We start from the raw sequence: 19,940 nt of genomic DNA, 5'->3' as shown, positions 1-19,940 counted from the left end.
CAACCACCTATAATGAGATCTGGTGCCCTCTTCTGGTGTGCAGGGATACATGCAGGCAGAACATTGCATACATAATAAAGAAAGTTTAAAAAAACCAAAGAGAGATAAAACAAAAAATAAAATAAAATAAAAAAGAAAGCCTTTGTAAGTGGGGTGTCTTGGTGTACTCTTGCGATCTCACACTCTGAGGCTGAGGTTGGAGGACTGAGAGGGCCAGCCTGGGCTACCTATGAACTATACAATTTATCTTTTTTTGTTTTTTCAAGATAGCTTTCTCCATGTGTAGCCCTAGCTGTCCTGAAACTCACTGTATAGATCAGGCTGGTCTTAAACTCAGAGATCTGCCTGCCTCTGCTTCCCAAGTGCTGGGATTAAAGGTGTGTGCCACCACTCACCAGGCTAATCTGGATATGTAACTCCTTTTGTCTTCCCACTATTTCCCTGTTCCTTTGCTCACTCCACAGGCTTTCTCTCCTTCCAGTTCCCGCAGTCAACAGGTTTTTCTCCTGGCCTTTGTACATTTTCTTGTTCCCGTCCATCCATCTTTCTCCTTCACCTGTTTGTTTTCTAGGCAAGTGCTCCCCCATGACACCCTTCCTTCAACTGGTTGAACTTAGAGTCTTGGACACGATAGGCAAATACTTTTCTACTGAGCCAAATCCCCAGGACATGCTAGGCAAGCTCTCTTCTGAACCACCACCCCACTAACATACCTGTTTTCTTTTCCTTTTCTATACACTTAGAGAAATTTCTCCAGAAATGAACTGTAGAAATGACCCCTGAAAGTATAATTTTACCTGTTTTCCAAAGGTTCAGATTAGGTTTCACCTAATTTGGGTTGAAAGGAGGCTTTCCCATAAGCAAATCATGTGTGCCTTTCGACTGGCCTATATCATACTCTTTTTATAGGCGTGCTGATAATTTCAACGGCTTCCAAATTTCAGCCTCAAAGAGAGAGAATCACTCCTCTCTGTGGCAGGTCCAGCCATCTGGTGTCTAAAGTTATCTGACTCAGTTTCTTCACCTTTCTATTCTTTTACACCTGCTCTTCCAGAAAAGGGGCTTCACTTTATTTAAGTCCAGGGGGTTTGGGCCTTTTTAGCGTCTTTCCTGAGGCTACCCTCTCCTCTCCCTCCCCCACAGGGTCTCAGTATGGATCTCTAGTTGGCTTGGATCTATGTAGATCAGGCTAGCCTCAAACTCAAGAGCTCCACCTGTCTTTGCCTAGGACTAAAGGTGTGCACCAGGCTAACTTCTTTTGAATTCTGGGGAAAAAGCTTTATTTATTTATTTATTTATTTATTTATTTATTTATTTATTTATTTATTTATTTTGACTTGAGGCTGAGGGTAATGTCCCTCTGAGTGCTTCCAAAGAGGAAAGGTTGATGGTGGGTGACTCAGAGGCTCCCCCTCCCACTCCTAGGGGTTACCTTCATTTTCCCAGTAACTGGGCCAATTCACCAGTTCCACTTATTTATTTATGTTTCTATTTATTTACCTGTGTATTTATTTATTTACTTTTAAGATCTCTTTTCCAAACCACCCTTTGGTCTGGAAGTAACCTGATCCGGGAGGGACACCATTTCTGCAGAAGGTCGACCAAACCGCAACTTCTGTCGCCGTTCCTCCTTAGGGCTCTATCCCTGGAAGAAAGCTTCCTTTGGAATGCGGAGACCTAGCAACCCAGCTACAGAACAGGTAGGTGGACTTTCCCCTCCAGGGTCCACGCCCAGCTTCGGAGGGCTGGGGGAGGGGAGGAAATAAGCTCCAGCGAACGCCGCGGGAATGCTGTCTACCTCGAAGACTCCTCTTCAAACCTAAATATATTACAATAAATATCTACTGAACAAATAAAGGAGAGAACTATTCAGAGCCCAGCAAGGTAAGCTAAGCCAGTCTTCTTTGAACGTACCTCGGCGGTTAACACGAGGAGCTGGTTTTAATGTCAATTGCCTCAGTTTGCAGGCAAAGCACCCCCCGACTCTTTTCCGTGTAGTGGGACCCAAAGCCCTATTTATTGACAGGCTTTCAAAAAGGTAGATTTACAATCTGTGATTGAATCCCTTTCTGCTTATAACGAAGGTCATTCTGATACATGTAAATTTACAACACTCGGTTCCCAAGTCATTCATTCATTCTACACATATTAAGAGCCAACTATGTGCTGGTCTCTGTCATAAGCGTTTGTGATGAAGCCAACAAAACAAAAGACAGAGATCCCGGCTCTGGTGGAGACAAAACGATGAAAATGACTTAATTTTAGAATGATGTAACCTAGATGATAAATATTACAAAGGTTGCAAAATGATTATGGAGGCCCGGAGCCCGGGGATGAGAATCCACGATTGGGGTTCTGGTTCGGGCTGCCGACAAGGCAGGCGAGCAGGGATGCAGGATGCGCTGACGTCGGGAGACTACGAAGAAATTTTCTGCAGAAGGTGACAGAACGGTGAGGCTTCTGCGGAGGGAGATGAAGGGCAGAAAGGGCTGTGGACCGAGATTTGCGTTAGAGAAGAGCCCTCGGGAGGCGCTTCCCACAGAGCCCAGGGGATGCTCCGGCGCTAAGACACCCGGGTCCGCCGAGCCCCGACGCCCCCAAAATGGCCTCTCAGGCCCCTGGGCGCCCCGCCATGCCACGTGACCCCGCCGCCCCTCCCGCCCACGGGGCTGGGGACCCCGGCTCCAGGTTCCCGCGGTGGCTGCCCCGCCCCTTGCGGGAAGCAGACCAATAGGAGGAAGGGTGAGGCGGGGCTGGAGGTGACGGCCAATGGGGGCGGAGCTCCCGGGGAGTAACAGGTTGGTGGGCGGGGGGAGGGGGAGGGAGCCCAGAGCTCGGAGGGGCTGGGCTGCGGCCGCGCGTGCAGCGCGGGCGGACGGAGCGCGAGCCCCTGCGGGGTGTGCGAGCCCGAGAGCACCGAGCCCGACCCCGGGGAGTGAGCCGGCGGGGAGCCAGGACACCTGCGAGGTGGGTGGGCCCTCCGGAGTACGCCCGAGGGGCGGGGTGGAGGCAGCAGATGCCCTCCTCCTGGGCACAGGTGCTGAGTTTAGGAGGAGGGGCGGTCAGAGTGCGGTGGCCGAACTAGGCGCTGGCCCCTACTGCGCGGTCAGAAGCAAGTGGCTGGTAAGGTGCCAGGTGTGGGGCACCTGAGGGTAAGGTTATTCCCAGGGCATGCCTGTGCTTCGGCGCTGCGATCTCTGGAGGTCAGGCGCCAGCCCTTGGGGCAGAATTTTCTCTTGGAGACCAGCGTGGGGGCGGGGGAGGGTTCGTCGTCTCGGAGCCAAAGGAAGTGCCGCCATAGGTTCAGAGACTGAAGTGGAGCTATCAGCAGGTGCTGGTCAGCCCAGGCTGGCCTCTGACACCCTCCTGCTGGCTTTGGAAGTGCTCCGAAATGTGGGGTCGTTCTCTGACCGTTTGCCCACAGGCGAAAGCGGTTGCCAGTCAGACACTAAGGTCAGACTATGAGAGCACCCCCCCTCCCATCTCTTTGCTAGGTGTGAGATTATTATTTAAGGCTGTTTCTGTCTTTCTTTTCATGCCAGGGAGAATTTTCCTTCTTCCTCTAGAAAGAACCGTGTGTGTTCTCTAAGAGAGGGGCACCAGGAACATTAAATCTCTGCCCCCCCCCCAAATGGCTAAAAATGTTTGCTTTTTCCGGAGTGTTGGAACGTGGATTGATACTGGGTTTCAAGTAGTCCATGCTGGCCTTGAACTTGTTGTACAGCTGAGGCTGACCTTGAACTGATTGCCTGCCTTCAGCTCTCAGTGCTGGGGCTACAGGCATGTGTCACCACGCCCACCTAGAAGTTGCCTTCTTTCCTGGGAGCTGTCAAACCTGTCCTTCCAACAAATATATATATATTCTTTAGTTCTAGGTGAGATTTGGGAGTGCAGCCCATTTCCTTGATGCCACAGAATCTTCTTGATTCCCTGAAGCCCTAGTGGGCATCCCTGATTCATGATCTGTGATAACTCACTGTAGGCATTAGTGGTGCAGACACATAGGCAGAACTCCCTAGGAGACCAAAAGACTAGGGGAATTACATCTCCAAATTCCCAGGCCACATGAGAGGGATCTCCTTGAGCCCCAGACAACTTCTGAGGTGAATTTCCTTGCCTTAGGCAGCAGTGGAAGCAGAGTCAACCTTAGCTTGGCCCCTTTGATGCTCTGTCTGAGGACAGTTGCTGTAATTGGGGAATAATTAGCAACCGCTATGTGTGTAGACAAGCTGCCTACATGTTCCAGGGCACCTTTCCTTTCATCCTGGGTATTTGGGAGTTTGGGTCTGGCTCTGGGGGACCGCAGAGTCAGAGATTTGCCTGATTCTAAGAGGATTCTGGCCGCCTGTGGTTCCCAGGCGAGCCTGCCCGCCATCACCCTTGTGGGAGGAGAGGGGGTAGGGCTTCTTCTCCTTGTGCCAGGGAGGGAAGAACCAAGCGTTGGGAGTTGAGGAAGGTAAGTGTAAGGCCAGGAATGCAACTTGGGGAACTTGAGAGGGAGTGGTGGAGGGAGACAAAGCGTCCTGTCTCACACTGGCCTGTCACCAGGTCCCTGTGGTCTGGAACTCCTGCCGCCTCCCTCCCCACCTTCCGCCTTTGCCTCCAGCGCCTCGGCCTCGCATGTAGGCTGGACAGAGCTTCCACTCTTGGTCTTGTCTCTGTGCCTCTGGTGGGGAACCTCTCTGATCTGCTTTGCAAGCTTCCAGAGTAACCTCCCCGGCCTCCCTTCCCTTTGCCTCTCAAACCAGTCCAGCCTGTTTGCAAGGGCCCAGTTCTTCATTGTTTTCTTCTTCTTCTTCTTCTTCTTTTTTTTTTTTTTTTTTTTTACCCCCACTGGCCAAGCAACTCTAGCTTGGCTCTCAGGTTTCTGCTTTTTAGTGGACCTAGTCTGGAGTCCACTTGGGGGGTTGGTTCTGTGTGGGCCTACATGGAGCCTTCTTATCAAATGATAAGGTCCCGGAGCCTCCTTTTCTATTTGGACCATCTAGTTGCTTTTGTGTCACCACCGAGGTGGTTCTAATTGATGGTCTCCTAGTTCTTCCTCTTTCTGAATGCTCCAGTTATTCAGCATCCAGCATATTGCCTGGCCCTGTGTACATCAGCCCTTCCTCCACACACCCGAAACCACCCCGCCCCCACTTCCTGCCAGAAGTCCAGGGACCCTGTCACTCCTAGTTGGAAGCCAGAAGCGAATGGCTGGGCCAGAGGTGATGGAATTGGGGCAGGGCAGGCTAATGAGTAACTCACTGAGAAGTGGCTGTCTGGTACAGGTGTACCGTGCCTTCTCCCTGTGTTCAGGCAGGAATGGCAGAGGCAGACAGATGGCGCTGAATTAACTTCTGTCCTGGTCTTTTCCCAGAGTACAGTTGGTGAGAAATGCCCTGGGCATGTGCCAGGGGAGGGAAAAGAGGGTCAGGCATCTGGTAAGAGCACGGCCCTGGACTTCATGTCATGGTCATTGTTTACCTGCCTAGGGCTTATGCAAGGCCTTGGAACTGCCCTGCTCCCTGGGCCCCACCCCACAGTCCTCTGTAACTGAAGGCGGGTACGTTTCGGTTTTCCGTGTTGAATCATTTAGCGCTCTGTTTTCTGACCCACCCTAAAGATCTCTCCGTCCTGGCCCCTGACCCACATGTCCTGGAGCTGACAGTGATTGGGGTGGGGGGGAGAGGGTGTCTTTGGAACCTAGGGGAACACTGGATAGTACCCCTGCATTGTCTGGCACTCTGGACCCAGGGGCTGGGCATTTTGCTGTGCCTACAGGGGAGCTCCTTTGACCTGATCTGGGTGATCTGCAGATAGACTGACAGGGCAGAACTTCATCATAAATAAATCATGTGACTTCTGAGAGCTGGCAGTTTAGGTACACCTGATTGTAAGTAAGATCAGGACTGTGTGGGGCAGAGAGTCCAGACCAGGAAGCTGCCTTGTTACTAAGGCACAAAGAATGCTCTGAGATCCATGGGCATCTCTTTCTGCTGCTGGGAGAGCCTGCCGTGGTTCAAAGAGTATTCGTTTCCAGTCTCTGTTCCAGGCACAGGGTAGCTGAGTGTCTTGGTCTTTGCCCTGGAGGAGCTTATTGTCTAGTGGAGGGACAGGAACTAATCTCTTCTTCAGTAAATGTATGGAGGTAAACCGAGGTAAACCTGCTGGGAGTCTGTAAATGATGGAAGCTCTGCAAGAAAATATCTGCTTTCCCCGTGAGAGAAGTATGACTTTGCCTCTTCTGTTTCTTCTTTTAGATACCTACCAAAGCTTGAGCTGCGTCCCCATACATACCCGGCTTTCGCTTTTCCTCTGAAGCCCCTCTGCCATGCAGCTGCGTGTCTGCCATGTGGTTGGGTGCTTGCCTCCATTACTAAAACTGCCTGCTTTCTTCCAAAAAAAAAAAAAAGGGTTGGGGATTTAGCTCAGTGGTAGAGGGCTTGCCTAGCAAACACAAGGCCCTGGGTTTGATCCTCAGCTCCAAAAACAAAAACCAAAAAACTGCCTGCTTTCTTAAAGGCGGGCCTTTCTCTTTTCCCACTTCTGGTAACTGCTGAGATTGACCTATTGTTTGTCTCTCAAACTCGAATAAAATTGTTTTTAAGTTCCCTGCTGGGTCCATTTATAAATTCTTGTACTAATGAAATTTAAGACCCTAAAGAAGGAACCTCAGTGTCCTCAGCAACAATCCTTAGCTACTTAGTAAGTTCAGTCAGGGCCAGCCTGGGCTACATAGACCCTGTCTCCAAAAAAAAAAAAAAAAAAAAAATTACACATTATAAAATGATTGCATGTGGAGGAAGAAGGGAAGGAGGTTGTTTATCCAGCATTTTTATTGAGGCAGAGTCTCACTAGGCAACTGCAGCTGATCTTGAACTCATGGTAATCCTCCTGCTTCAGCCTCACAAGGGCTGACTCTAGAGCAGTGGTTCTCAACCTTCTTAATACTGCAACCCTTTAATACAGTTCCTCCTGTTGTGGTGACCCCAACAATAAAAGCATTTTCATTGCTACTTTATAACTAATGTTGCTACTGTTATGAAACATAATGTAAATACCAGTGTTTTCCAATGGTCTCAGGTGACCCTGGGAAAGGATCCTTTTGACTCCAAAAAGATCGACACCCACAGGTTGCGAACCACTGCTCTGGTGCCTTTTCTATTTCTTGAGTAATTTGGAGAGCTTCTCTCTCCACTGCCCTCACAAACTTAAAAATTCTGTTAAAAGTTTGTGTGGGCTGTGTCATGGAGGAGGTGCACAGCCCCAGGACCCCCAAAGTGAATCATTCCCGATAAAGTGCTTATTTCTTTCTTTAGTTGGGAAGGTTTAGGAATGCTAAGAATGCCCTCAGTGTCCATTTCTCCTCCAAACCTTTGCCCACCTGGATTCTGCCCCTCCTGCCCATCCCCGCCCTTCAGATGCCCTGGTTTTCTGGCTTCCTAGGCCTTCTACTATCTCTGAGAGGCCCTTGCCAAGTTTCCTTGGCCCAGAGCCCCACAGGGAGGTTGTATTGGGTATGATTGTTTTTCTGGCTGGCACACCTGAGGTTCCTCCCTCCAGCTCGGTGCTGGGCTCCAGTAGAGGCCAGCAGAAGGAGTGAGAAAGGCATTTGTTGTTTAATTTGCTGGGAACAAAACCTCCCTCCCAAGTTCCAGGAGCCTGAGCACACCTGAAACACATTCCATTTACTGACTCTAAGCTTGGGCAATGTGGACCAGGAAGTTGGCCTGTGGATGGCCCTGGCACTATCCCACAACCTACCTTTTCTGGGTCCTTGGACTAGCACACTAAAACTCATTTTTAAAGGACGGGGCTGAAGCTCTGTTGGTAGAGTGCTTGCCCAGCAGCTCTTGAGGTCCATCCCAGCGCTGCAGAAAACCAGGCCAGGGTCTCACCTTTGTAATACCAGTACTCAAGAAGTGGGAAGAGAAGGATCAGAACTGAAGGTCATCTTCAGCTGCAAAATGGGTGTGAGGCCAGCTTGGGCTATAAAAGACATTGTCTCACCGGGCGGTGGTGGCACACGCCTTTAATCCCAGCACTCGGGAGGCAGAGGCAGGTGGATCTCTGTGAGTTCGAGGCCAGCCTGGTCTACAAAGCGAGTTCCAGGACAGGCACCAAAGCTACAGAGAAACCCTGTCTCGAAAAACCAAGAAAAAAATAAAATTGTATTTCAGTCCTCCCTCCTCCTCTTCCTTTTCTCTCGTGCTGGGGATTGAATCCAGATCTTGCACAAGTTAGACATGCTATACTACTGAGTCACAGCCCAGCTCAAAGTCCTTTCTCAAATCGACAGTACTCTACATGGTATCAGGTTCAGAAGGGACAGAAAGCTACCCGGTGGAAAGCCCAGAGAGTACAACTCTTATGTCTGTCTCGCCCTCAGAACATTCACCCCACAGACATCGCTGCTGTCTCAGTATCAGTTTAAGTGACTTCCCAGAAAGGGATGCCACATTTTGTGATCTATGTCTTTTAACAAACTGCAGCAGGAGGCTTCTTTTTTCAAAGGGGTGGAGGAATCAGATTGGCAGGTTTGGGGATCTGCCTTTACATGGGAGAGGCTATCTGTGTTGGATGTGAAGATCAGTAGACATCTTCAAAGTCTCAATAAGCCACACTCCCCAGGATTGAATCAAGGAAATGAATTATCTTTGAGTCTGTGGACCTCAAAGTATATTCTCTATTTTATTTTGATTTTTTTCCCTTCCTATGTTGGAAGGACCTTGTACATACTAGCAAGCTGTCTACTCATGAACTACCTCCCTAGCCTTTTCGAAGTGTGCTATCCGGAGCAGGAATATTGGCCTCACTCGGGAGAGGTTGCTGTTGAACTCAGATTCTCAGACTAGCTCCAGGACTAAGTCAGAAACCGGGGGTAGACGCCCATATACTACATTTCTGCTGCTCAGATAAAATATGAGAACCATTTTCTATAGAGGGACCTGACAAGGCAGTCAGCTCCCCTAAAGCTGGGCTTCTACTTCCGGCTCCTCAGCTAAAACTGGTTTCTTTATCTTCTAGGACCCCTCCTCCATGTGGAGCAGACACACATGATGGCTGATCCTCGGGGCCCTGTAGACCATGGAGTCCAAATTCGCTTTATCACAGAGCCAGAGGGTGCTGCCGAGGTGGGCACCCTTCGTCGCAGTGGGAGACGCCCTGCTAAGGATGCACGAGCCAGTTCCTATGGGGTCGCTGTGCGCGTGCAGGGCATTGCTGGGCAGCCCTTTGTGGTGCTAAACAGTGGAGAGAAAGGGAGTGACTCCTTTGGGGTCCAAATCAAGGGCACCAACAACCGGGGATCGCCAGGAGCACTGAGCTCTGACTCAGAGCCCCCTGAGAACCCCTACTCTCAAGTCCAGGGGTTTCCTGCCCCTTCTCAGGGCAGCACATCTGATGAGGAGCCCAGGGACCACTGGAGTGGAAGACTGCTCCGTTCCCAGTCGCAGGCCTCTCTGACAGGGCTGGCTGCTGTGGCTCCCAGCAACAGGAGCGCCAGCTTGTTGGAGCTGGCCCCTCAGAAGACTCCCCCGGTTAACACCATTGACACTGCTCCATTGTCTTCCGTGGACTCACTCATCAACAAGTTTGATAGTCGAACCGGGGGCCAGGTCCGAGGCCGGACTGGCCGCCGCACGCGGACGCTTCCCCATGAGCAGCGCAAACGGAGCCAGAGTCTGGACAGCCGGCTCTCACGGGAGAACCACGAGGATCGGGAACGCCAGCCCCCCAACCACTGGACCCCTGGTACAAAGTATGACGAGCACGTGGACAGTTCAAAGCAGCCATCCCAGAGCCAGAGCTATCTCAGCAGCTTTAGCCGTTCCCGGCAGACTCAAGACTGGGTCCGTCAGAGTTTTGAGGAGCCACGGGACAAAGCACAGGATCCCACCATGGTGCAGGTCAGATGTCATCCCTCCCTACTGACAACCCCAGCTTTGCATCAGCCCACGGAATCAATCCTTTGCTAATTCAGAGAACACAGGGCAGAAAGTCTTATCCACTAAGTACCCATGTACACAGCATACTTTCATGGGTAAAATTCTCGGGGAAATGGAATTGAGCATGGAGAGTTAGCCATTCTTCAGTCATCAGCAAATGCTAGTTTGCTAGGTCTAGCACCTTTGGTAATGCATTCTTGGAGGGTAGGGAAAGCTCCCCTGATAGTCTTGAAGTCCACGCTTTCTCCTTTTTTACTCAGGGACGTGACCTCCATGTGCGTTCATAAATTCTAGTACATCAGTTGGTGTTAATGACAAATTGGTTGTGGCACAGCTCACAGCTGGTGAGGGAGGAAAGTCTGATTGGCAGCAATAGTGCTGACGTCTCTCCGGCTTGGACATTTTCGGGGCTGTGCCTGAGGCCTGAGTAGTGTTGTTCATTGTGCTCAGAGACTTCATCTCTCAACTGCTCCCTGTGTTCCGTTTGAGCCACATACGCACTCTGGTCTGATCTTCCCTCCCTTCCTCTCTTCTTCCTTTCTCTTTGTTTCTTCATTTTTCCTCCAGTTCAAATCAACTCCGGACCTTCTCCGAGACCAGCGGGAGGCAGCTGTACCAGGCAGTGTGGACCATGTGAAGGCTACCATCTATGGCATCCTAAGGGAGGGGTGAGTGGAAGCATACCCTTCCTTTCTTGTCCCCCTGGCTTCACTTCCCATCTCTTTCCTGGTCTCTTCTCCCTTCCGTTCACCCTTGCTTCCGTCCTTCCATCCTCCAGAAGCCCAGAAAGTGAAGCCTCTGTGAAGAGGAAAGTTAGTTTGGTGTTGGAGCAGATGCAGCCTCTGGGGGTAAGTGACCTTCTTGGGGTCAGGACCAAGGCCTCGAGGACCTCCAGGGATCTGGATGTGGACTCACCTCCCACCCCATTGATTCCCCCATACCCTGGCAGATGGTTTCTCCTGCTTCTACTAAGGCCCTGGCAGGGCAGGGTGAGCTTACCCGCAAAGTGGAGGAGCTCCAGAAAAAGCTGGATGAAGAGGTGAAGGTAAGGCAGGTTAGAGGTATGGGGGGGTGAAGGACCACAGGGAAGATGAATGCCCTGGAGATGTGTGTGTGTGTGTGTGTGTGTGTGTGTGTGTGTGTGTGTGTCTCACTGAGTATGAGGTATGAGTATCCTTGGCCAGCCTTGAACTCACAGAGGTCTTCCTCGCTCTCTGCTGGGTTCAAAGGCGTGCCCAGCTGGGCTGGCTCTTCTGAGTCAGTACTGTCTGTGTTGAGTGAGGCAAGAAGTGAGTGTCCTAGTCCCAGCCAGGCCTTTGAATTTCTCTGGGACTTAAAGGGTGGAGCACAGAACAGATCTACTTCCGTTTCGTTTTCCCTAGGAGTCCATGTCCTGGGTCTGCTGCTTATAGAAAGCTTGAGAACTAGCGTTTGTTTTCTGTCCAGGGGTGTAGCTCAGTTGATAGAGTGCTCACTTGGCCTGCATGAAGTGTCCCGGGTTCAATCCCTAGTACTGAATACAACCAATTGTGGTGGTACTTGGCAGTACAGCACTCAGGAACTAGAGGCAGGAGGATCATGGATTCAGGGTCCTCTCTGGCTATTATTTATCAGGTTTGAAGATGGACTGGGCCACACAAAACCATGTCCCCCAAAAAGAAAAGAAAATTACTTACATTCCATGTGTCTCAAGTCTTTTTCTCATCATAATTAGGATGGTGGTGATAATAATGTCATTTGTTGAGTGTAATTTTTATGACAGATACTATCCTGGGCAATACATAATCATGACTGTGGCTGTGCAAAGCGTGCCGTAGGCTCTTTTTGATGGAGGTCTGAAGACTGGAGAGGTTTAGGGAATTACTTGTGGCAGTAGGTTGTAGAGGAGGGATAGAAGGACGCAGCCACTGTTCCTCTAAAAGTTACACTTTTTACTTTTCTCTTTGGGATTGGAAGGACAGAGTCTCAAAAGGACTGGCCCCGAACTCTCTGGGTTAACCCTGAACTTCTAATCCTCTTGCCTCCACCTCCCAGATTTGGGGTTACAAATGTCAATCACCATGCCCAGTTTATGCCTTGCTGGGGATGGAACCCAGGGCTTTGTATATGCCAGGCAGGTACTCTTAGCACACCCCCAGCCCCAGCCCTTTGTAAATGCGCCTTCCTCCTTTCACAGTATTGCCCTGTACGTTGGAGTTCAGCTCATGATGGTTTGCAGTCCCCTTGTTAAGGAGATGTCAGTGCAGGTTAATGGTTGTGTGGAATCAAGCTTAGTAGGTTCCAACCTTGATTCTAGTAATTGCTGGTTATGTAGCTAAGCTTAGTTAAGTTCTTCAAGTATTCAAATCCCATTTCCTTAACACTAAGTGAAGATAATAATAGACTCTTTATTTGTTGCAAAACAGATTACTCTAAAACTTAGCAGCCTAAAACAAGCGTTTCTTAGTGTCTGAGGACTGAGAATCAGGGATCAGCATCGCTGAGTAATTCTGACTCATGGCTGTTATTACTAGAACACTTAGGAGTCTCAAGTAGGTTTGGTAGATTATCTTTTTTAATTTTTTAAATTACACTCATGATGTTAATTACATTTGTGGTATTCATTGATTACATTCACAGTATTCATTCAAGAATTATATTTATGATATTCATTAATTACATTAATTGTATTGATTTATTACATTCATGATATTATGTCCTGATTCTACTGTCCATTGTGGGACTTTTTCATCACATAAAACAGAGATTCTGTACTTAGGAAATCATTGCTCTATATTCCTTTCTTCTCCATCTTGAGATAACGTCTAATCTTTTTGTCTCTTTAAGTTTGTGTATTCTATATATTTCATGTAATACAATTCTATAGTGTTTGTCCTTTTTTGAATGTAAAAACATTTTATGTACAACTGCAGGAGAAGTAATACACAGATAGCTTGAACAGAGAAGCAGGTTATAATTCAAAAGTCCAGGGTTATTTGAAACTGGAAAATATTTTCTCTGTAGAAAATAGTAAAAATGAGGGGGCTGGAGAGGTGGCTCAGAGGTTGAGAGCACTTCCAGAGGTCCTGAGTTCAATTCCCAGCAACCACATGGTGGCTCACAACCATCTGTAATGAGATCTGGTGCCCTCTTCTGGTCTGCAGTCATACATGCTGTATACATAATAAATAAATCTTAAAAAAAAAAAAAAAAAAAAAGTAAAAATGATAACATTTTCCAATAAGCCCTTTTAATCCAAATGATAGCTGAATTATACATATAATTTGTTTTCTTTTTTTTGAGACAAGATTTTACTCTGTAGCCCAAACTGCCTGGAACTCACTGTGAGTTCAGGCTAGCCTTGAACTTGTGGTGATCCTCCTGCTTCTGCCTCCCAAGTGTTAGGATTACAGGCATGTGCTACCATTTGGACTATAGTGGACCTTTCTACAAGCTTTTCTTGTTCTTCATGTCTTTCCCAGAAGCGGCAGAAGCTAGAGCCATCCAGGCTTGGGCTAGAGAGGCAGCTGGAGGAGAAGGCTGAGGAGTGTAGCCGACTGCAGGGACTGCTGGAGAGGAGAAAGGAGGACGCCCAGCAGAGCGCCAAGGAGTGAGTGCAGCGGGTGGAGCATGTGGGGCACGTGGGTTGGCGTCAGGGACCCGGGCTGGACAGAGAGGTCCATCTTCCCAGGTCTGAAGGAGGCAGAGGGGAATCTGGAGATGCTAAAGGGGTTGGGACCATTTTCTCTTTCCCTTTCTGTGGTAATGGTGACAGTGCGTGATCTGGAGATGGACTACCTGCGTGTGCCTGTCTGAGGGTCTTAGTTTGGAGGTGGACTACCTGCGTGTGCCTGTCTGAGGGTCTTCATTTGGAGATGGACTACCTGCGTGTGCCTGTCTGAGGGTCTTCGTTTGGAGATGGACTACCTGCGTGTGCCTGTCTGAGGGTCTTAGTTTGGAGATGGACTACCTGCGTGTGCCTGTCTGAGGGTCTTCGTTTGCAAAATGACCCTAAAAATATCAGCTACCTTACAGGATTGTTGTGAGGATTTGCTCACTGATTTAGCAGATATCTTCTGTCTGTACATGATTTTGTTTATGTGGCAGGCTTTGATGTGGGCTCCTGAGGTACATCAGTGAGCCATACAGGTAGGGCCTCCTCTCCCGAATCTTAGCTCCCAGAGACAGGGAACAGAGAGTAAACAAGTGGAGTATGTGAATAAACTCACTTGAGAAGGTGGTGAGGGCCACAGACTGAAACAGACTGGGAGGGCTAGCTCATTGAGGAACAGGTCACAGTTCTAATTGAAGTTCATTGAAGATTTGAAGGGGGAGCCAGGCAGTTGTGACACTCACCTTTAATCCCAACACATGAGAGACAGAGGCAGTCAGATCTCTGAGTTCAAGGCCAGCCTGGTCTACCGAATGAGTTCCAGGACCGTGAGGGATACACAGAGAAACCCTGTCTCGAAAAAACGAGAGAGAGAGAGAGAGAGAGAGAGAGAGAGAGAGAGAGAGAGGAACAGAAGTCTGGAGATGGCTCACCTGGTAAAGGTGTGCTTACCATAGAACCCAGGGACCTGAATTTCATCCCTGGGTCACACAAGTTGAAAGAGAGAAATGACTCCTGTTAGGGGTCATGAGAAGTCCCATAAAGACCACCAGACACACATGCAATCAACAAGAGCATTTAATTCTCAGGAGCAAAAATTCCAGCATGCAGGGGTCAAACCATCGACCAAGGGGCCTAATGGCGACCCTGAGAGAAGCTGGCAGGCTCCTTTTAAGCATAGTTAGGGGAATTCCAGCTGTGGTTAAGTGTACTTTGAAGTGATTGGGTAAAGACCCTTGTTGATACAGGAATCACTTTATGATCGGGTCATGTGTCTGGTCGGCAAATGTAGTTGTAGTGTCAGGGGTCTGTTCGCTGTGTCAGGGGTCTGTTCGCTGTGTCAGGGGTCTGTTCGCTGTGTCAGGGGTCTGTTCGCTGTGTCGGGGTCTGTTCGCTGTGTCAGGGGTCTGTTCGCTGTGTCAGGGGTCTGTTTGCTGTGTCGGGTCTGGTCGACTGAAAATAACAAAAGCAATTCCTGCTTGTGGCAGGGTAGGACCCTGATTGGCTACCAGACTGGATGTACTTCCTGAGGATCTGATTGAAGCCAGACATGAGTCAGTGTAGGATGGTGGGGTGATGGGGCAGAGGTCTTAGCAAACTTGCGGCTGGGGAAAAACTAACAAGCAACAACTGGCCCTGTCACGGTCAGTTCTGTTGTAAGAGGGGATGGCTGCTTCAACTCCTGCAAGTTGTCTTCTGACTGCCACACAAATGTCTCCTTCATATAGAAACATAAAAATGCACTAAAGGAAAAGAAAGATTCGCGTAGGAGCACAGTGTAGTTTATTGGTGGAATGCCCAATTTGGCAAGGCCCTTCTATCCCTAGCACAGCAAAGACAATGTGCAAAAACTAGAGATTTAAGGAAGGTTAAATGAATCCATGTATGGTAAGCCTGTACCTGCCTACCATAGTATCCAGTAATGCTGTCTGTTGTTAGGCTTCAGAACATGAAGCTCCGCCTGGGCCAGGAAGAAGGATTACGGCATGGGCTGGAGACCCAGGTGAAGGAGCTACAGATCAAGCTGAAACAGGGCCAGAGTCCTGAGCCTGCAAAGGAGGTTCTCCTAAAGGTAGGAAAGGGGCCGTATTGTAGTCTCGCCTCGGTGCCCTGCGGCATCCTCAGGTCTGCTCCTCCACTGTTCTCGTGAAGTATGGAAATCGGGCAGGTTTTCACCAGTGTTCTTCCGTGTACTTTCAGGCAGACTCGAAGGTAGTGTGGGGCCAGAGACCGGGTGACAGCTCTTTATACTGCAGGCAGTTTAGGGGGCAAAAAGCACCTAATCCTATACTAGTACAAAGCATCAACACACCTTTCTTTCAGAGGTAGGACTTCACAACTTAGTTGTCCATTCTGTGTGATTCTTCTGCCTGAACCTTCAAATTACCGGGGTTAGAAGCATATGCCACCCTGCCAAGCTCTCAATTAGTACTTTTGGCTAAATGGATGAGTTTTTTAATAGACAGAATGAGTCCTAATATGGTCACCCCAAGCTTCCACCTTCCCTTTCTCCAGGACTTGTTAGAGACCCGGGAACTCCTGGAAGAGGTCTTAGAGGGAAAACAGCGAGTGGAGGAACAGCTGAGGCTGAGGGAGCGGGAGCTGACCGCCCTGAAGGGGGCCCTGAAAGAGGAGGTGGCCTCCCATGACCAGGAAGTGGAACATGTCCGGCTGCAATACCAGAGAGACACGGAGCAGCTTCGCCGGAGCATGCAAGATGTGACCCAGGCATGTGACAAGAACTGGGGCTGGGAGAAGAGGGCCGGCCAGGGAATGGGGCTGCCTTATTAGTGTGTTTTGGGGATTTTCGTGGTGGCAACAGGAACCTTCCCTAAAGGTCACATGTGAGATGTAGTGGGAGAACCTTGGTTAGGAAACCTACCAGAGCAGAGGGAGGGGTTACGGGCTAGAAGTACCATAAGGATGTGTGGGCAAACTCCATGGAGGGGGCTTCCTGCAGATCACAGAGCGGCGGACTGTAGCTTCCTAGCTAGCATCAGACCACCAGGGTGTCAGTGTGTCACTGATATGGTACTCTCTGGGTTTACCTTCCTCTTCTGCCTTAAAGTGAGCTTTGCCCTCTGGGCCTCCTGGTGCTCAATTTCTCCTTCCTTAGGACCATGCTGCAGTGGAAGCTGAGAGGCAGAAGATGTCTTCTCTGGTACGGGAGCTGCAAAGGGAGCTAGAGGAGACGTCAGAGGAGACAGGGCATTGGCAGAACATGTTCCAGAAAAACAAGGAGGAGCTGAGAGCCACCAAGCAGGAGTAAGACCCTCCTGCCTTTTGCAGGGGTGTTTAACCTGACTCTTATACCCCACTGCCTTTCCCTTGAGCGGTGCTCCCAGGCGGTGCTCTCAGGCGGTGTTCTCATATCTCATGTGGTGCTCTCATGTGGTGCTCCCATGTCTCATGCGGTGGGTGCTCCCATGTCTCATGCGGCGGGTGCTCCCAGGCGGTGCTCTCATGTCTCATGCGGTGTTCTCATGTCTCATGTGCTCTCGTGCGGTGCTCTCATGTGGTGCTCCCATGTCTCATGTGGTGGGTGCTCCCATGTGATGCTCTCATGCGGTGCTCTCACATACTCTTTCCAAAGCTGCTGTTCTCCAGATCCACTCCTTGAGAGTGAGCGTCTGTGGCAGTGGCCTGCAGAGGGCTGGCTGTTCCCATTGTCCTGTGACTCTCCCCTGTGTGGGAAGTCTGACCTTGATCTTTTACCCTTTGTTCATAACCTTGCTGGGCTCAGACTTCTGCAGCTGCGGATGGAGAAGGAGGAGATGGAAGAGGAACTTGGGGAGAAGGTGGACCTCTTACACAGGGACTTAGAGCAGGCCCGGGCCGGTGCAAGAGATATTCACCAGGTTGAGGAGCTCAAAAAGGTACTTGGCACCTGGGGTGCGGACTTCGGGTCAGGATGACTTCTGCCTCACTGGTGCACTCTGCCCGGGCTAGCTGGGCTGTCTCCAGGAGTGTGGTTTTCAAGCTTCGTCCTAGCAGCTCAGTTTTGGCTTTCCAGCTCTGCAGGACAGGTCTCCTCGTTGGTTATTGAGTTTCCGAATGAAAAGCTGTCAGCAGCCAGGTTGGGATGCAGGCAGAAGCTGCCGGCTGCTTCCTAGACGACATCATAGGCAGCTAAATACACATGGATTTGTAAAACCCCAGGGTCATTTTTGCAGGCTCAGAACCTTAATTTGGTTCTGAAAAACTGCTCTTTCAGGGAGAAGTTCATTAACTACATGGTGAAACAAATGTTTTGTTAGAATGCCTGTTTATTAATTTACATTGAGAAATATAATCCCTGGACTGGAATGCTGGTATCAGCTTGGCTGGCTGACCTACTTTCAAAAACAAATTTGTAATCTGAAGGCCATTTGGAAAGCACAGAGTCTGGACATGATGCTTAAGGGGCCCAGTGTTTGATGTGTGTCTCCCCAGTTCCCAGGCCACAGACTTTTTTTTTTAAAGATTTATTTTATTTATTATGTAAACTGTTCTTTCTGCAAGTTTTGTTGTATGTCAGAAGAGGGCACCAGATCTCACTATAGATGGTGTGAGCCACCTTGTGGTTGGTGGGAATTGAACTCAGGACCTCTGGAAGAGCAGACCGTAGTGCTCTTAACCTCTGGGCCATCTCTCCAGCCCCCAGGCCACAGTCTTGCTGGCAGGGTGCTGACATAACACTCCAAGATTGTCGCTTTGATCGTTTTTTTTAATAAAGTCAATCATTTTCTCATTGTGCATGGATGATAGTTTATAAAGAGTAATGAAAAAGTCATAAAAATTGAAATAAACACAGTTTCATACTCTTGTTGCTGTAGTTTTTGAAGGATAAGAGTGCGGCTAATAGGCCAGGTGGTGGTGCATGCCTTTAATCCCAGCACTCAGGAGGCAGAGACAGGTGGATCTCTGTGAGTTCGAGGCCAGCCTGGTCCACAAAGTTTTAGGACAGCCAGGGCTACACAGAGAAACTCTGTCTTGAATCCCCCACTCCCCTCAAAAAAAAAAAATGCAGCTAATAGGCTGGGTATGGTGACGCATGCCTTTAATCTTAGCACTTGGGAGGCAGAGGCAGGGCTGGTCTATGTAATGAGTTTCAGGACAGCCAGAGCTATGTAGAGAGACCCTGTCTCAAATCTCCCCCCAAAAGAGAATCCCCCTCTCCAAAACAAAACAAAAACAAACAAACAAAAAAAGAAAACAGCTGATTATTTTTGAAGGACATAAAACTATGTTGTATTATAAAGTTATACATACCAAGGAGAGTGTGAAACCTATTGCTGTATAGCTGACCTGGCCAACTGACCATTCTCCAGGCAATATTGTTTGTTGCTGTGCTACAGAGGTGTATTTTACCAAGTATTTAAACAAAATATAGGTGAGGGAAAATTAGAGAAGCAGATTAACCAAGTCCAACACAGACTAGACTCTGGCTGTTTCATTTTCTCTATAATGAGTTTTGTTAGTGTGTACATTACAGAGTCACTGCATGTTCAGCCTTATTTGCTATTTCTAAATTTCAAAGGTGCCTAATAATTAAGGAGAGCCATAATTAATATTTTAACTGCCCTTTAAAAAGAAATTTAAGATGCATTAGTGTTTATTGTTTTGCAGTTTTTTATTTTTATCAGCCTTGTTTTAGTCATGTGTTCATCCCTTCTTCCTCCACAGGGTTTCTAATAGTGTTATAGTTTATGTACTATAAAATTCCTCTATTCATTTATTTTTAGTTTTTTGAGACCAAGTCTCACTATGTAGACCCCGCTGGCCTTGAACTCACAGAGATCTGCCTTTCTTCGTGCTGGGATTAATGGACCACCACACTTAGAACAGACAGTTCAGTGGTTTTTTTTTTTTTTAAGATTTATTTATTTATTTATTTATTCATTCATTCATTCATTCATTTATTTATTAGTTATGTATACAGCGTTCTGTGTGCATGTACACCCGCAGATCAGAAGAGGGCAGCAGACCTTATTACAGATGGTTGTGAGCCACCACGTGGTTGCTGGGAATTGAACTCAGGACCTCTGGAAGAACAAAGCAGTGCTCTTAACCTCTGAGCCATCTCTCCAGCCCCAGCTCAGTGGTTTTTAGTATATTTATTGTATTACGAAGCCATCACCATTATCTAGTTACAGAATATTTTAATCTCCCCAAAAAGCATCCCATGCTCCTTAGTGGCCGTTCTCTCCATGCCCTGACAATTATTTCTCTCCAGATTTTCATAAGCTGAACATCTCATGTCATTGTAATTCTATAATATGTGGCTTTTTTCATCTGGTACAGTGTTTTCAAGATTCACATTTATGAACAAGTTTTTGTGAGAACTGCCCGTTTTGACGGGGCATATCACTAAGAATAGGATTGCTTTGTCCCGTGGTTAGTGTGTGTTCAGCTTTTTGGGAGTCTGCCCGATGGGCTCG

General features: G+C 48.7%; 1 protein-coding gene and 1 pseudogene across 1 annotated transcript in view; one reads left to right on the top strand and one right to left on the bottom strand.

Moving 5' to 3' along the window:
• Positions 1-707: 707 nt before the first annotated feature.
• LOC118586507 lies at positions 708-795 on the bottom strand (annotated as a pseudogene).
• Positions 796-2,863: 2,068 nt separating this feature from the next.
• The window catches only part of Cgn (cingulin), a 19,244-nt gene continuing 2,167 nt past the window's right edge, over positions 2,864-19,940 (top strand). Inside the window, exons 1-10 of the mRNA XM_036191353.1 lie at positions 2,864-2,967; positions 9,010-9,890; positions 10,497-10,597; positions 10,708-10,777; positions 10,879-10,974; positions 13,391-13,518; positions 15,460-15,592; positions 16,036-16,248; positions 16,637-16,785; positions 17,264-17,396. Of these exons, the coding sequence (XP_036047246.1) occupies positions 9,039-9,890; positions 10,497-10,597; positions 10,708-10,777; positions 10,879-10,974; positions 13,391-13,518; positions 15,460-15,592; positions 16,036-16,248; positions 16,637-16,785; positions 17,264-17,396 (1,875 nt within the window). The 5' untranslated portion in view covers positions 2,864-2,967; positions 9,010-9,038. The remainder of the gene's footprint in view (positions 2,968-9,009; positions 9,891-10,496; positions 10,598-10,707; positions 10,778-10,878; positions 10,975-13,390; positions 13,519-15,459; positions 15,593-16,035; positions 16,249-16,636; positions 16,786-17,263; positions 17,397-19,940) is intronic.

The sequence above is a fragment of the Onychomys torridus genome, chromosome 6 (assembly GCF_903995425.1).
Source record: "Onychomys torridus chromosome 6, mOncTor1.1, whole genome shotgun sequence".
In the NCBI taxonomy this organism is placed as follows: Eukaryota; Metazoa; Chordata; class Mammalia; order Rodentia; family Cricetidae; genus Onychomys; species Onychomys torridus.
Note: the sequence above shows the minus strand (reverse complement) of the source record. Positions and strands in the feature narration are given on the sequence as shown.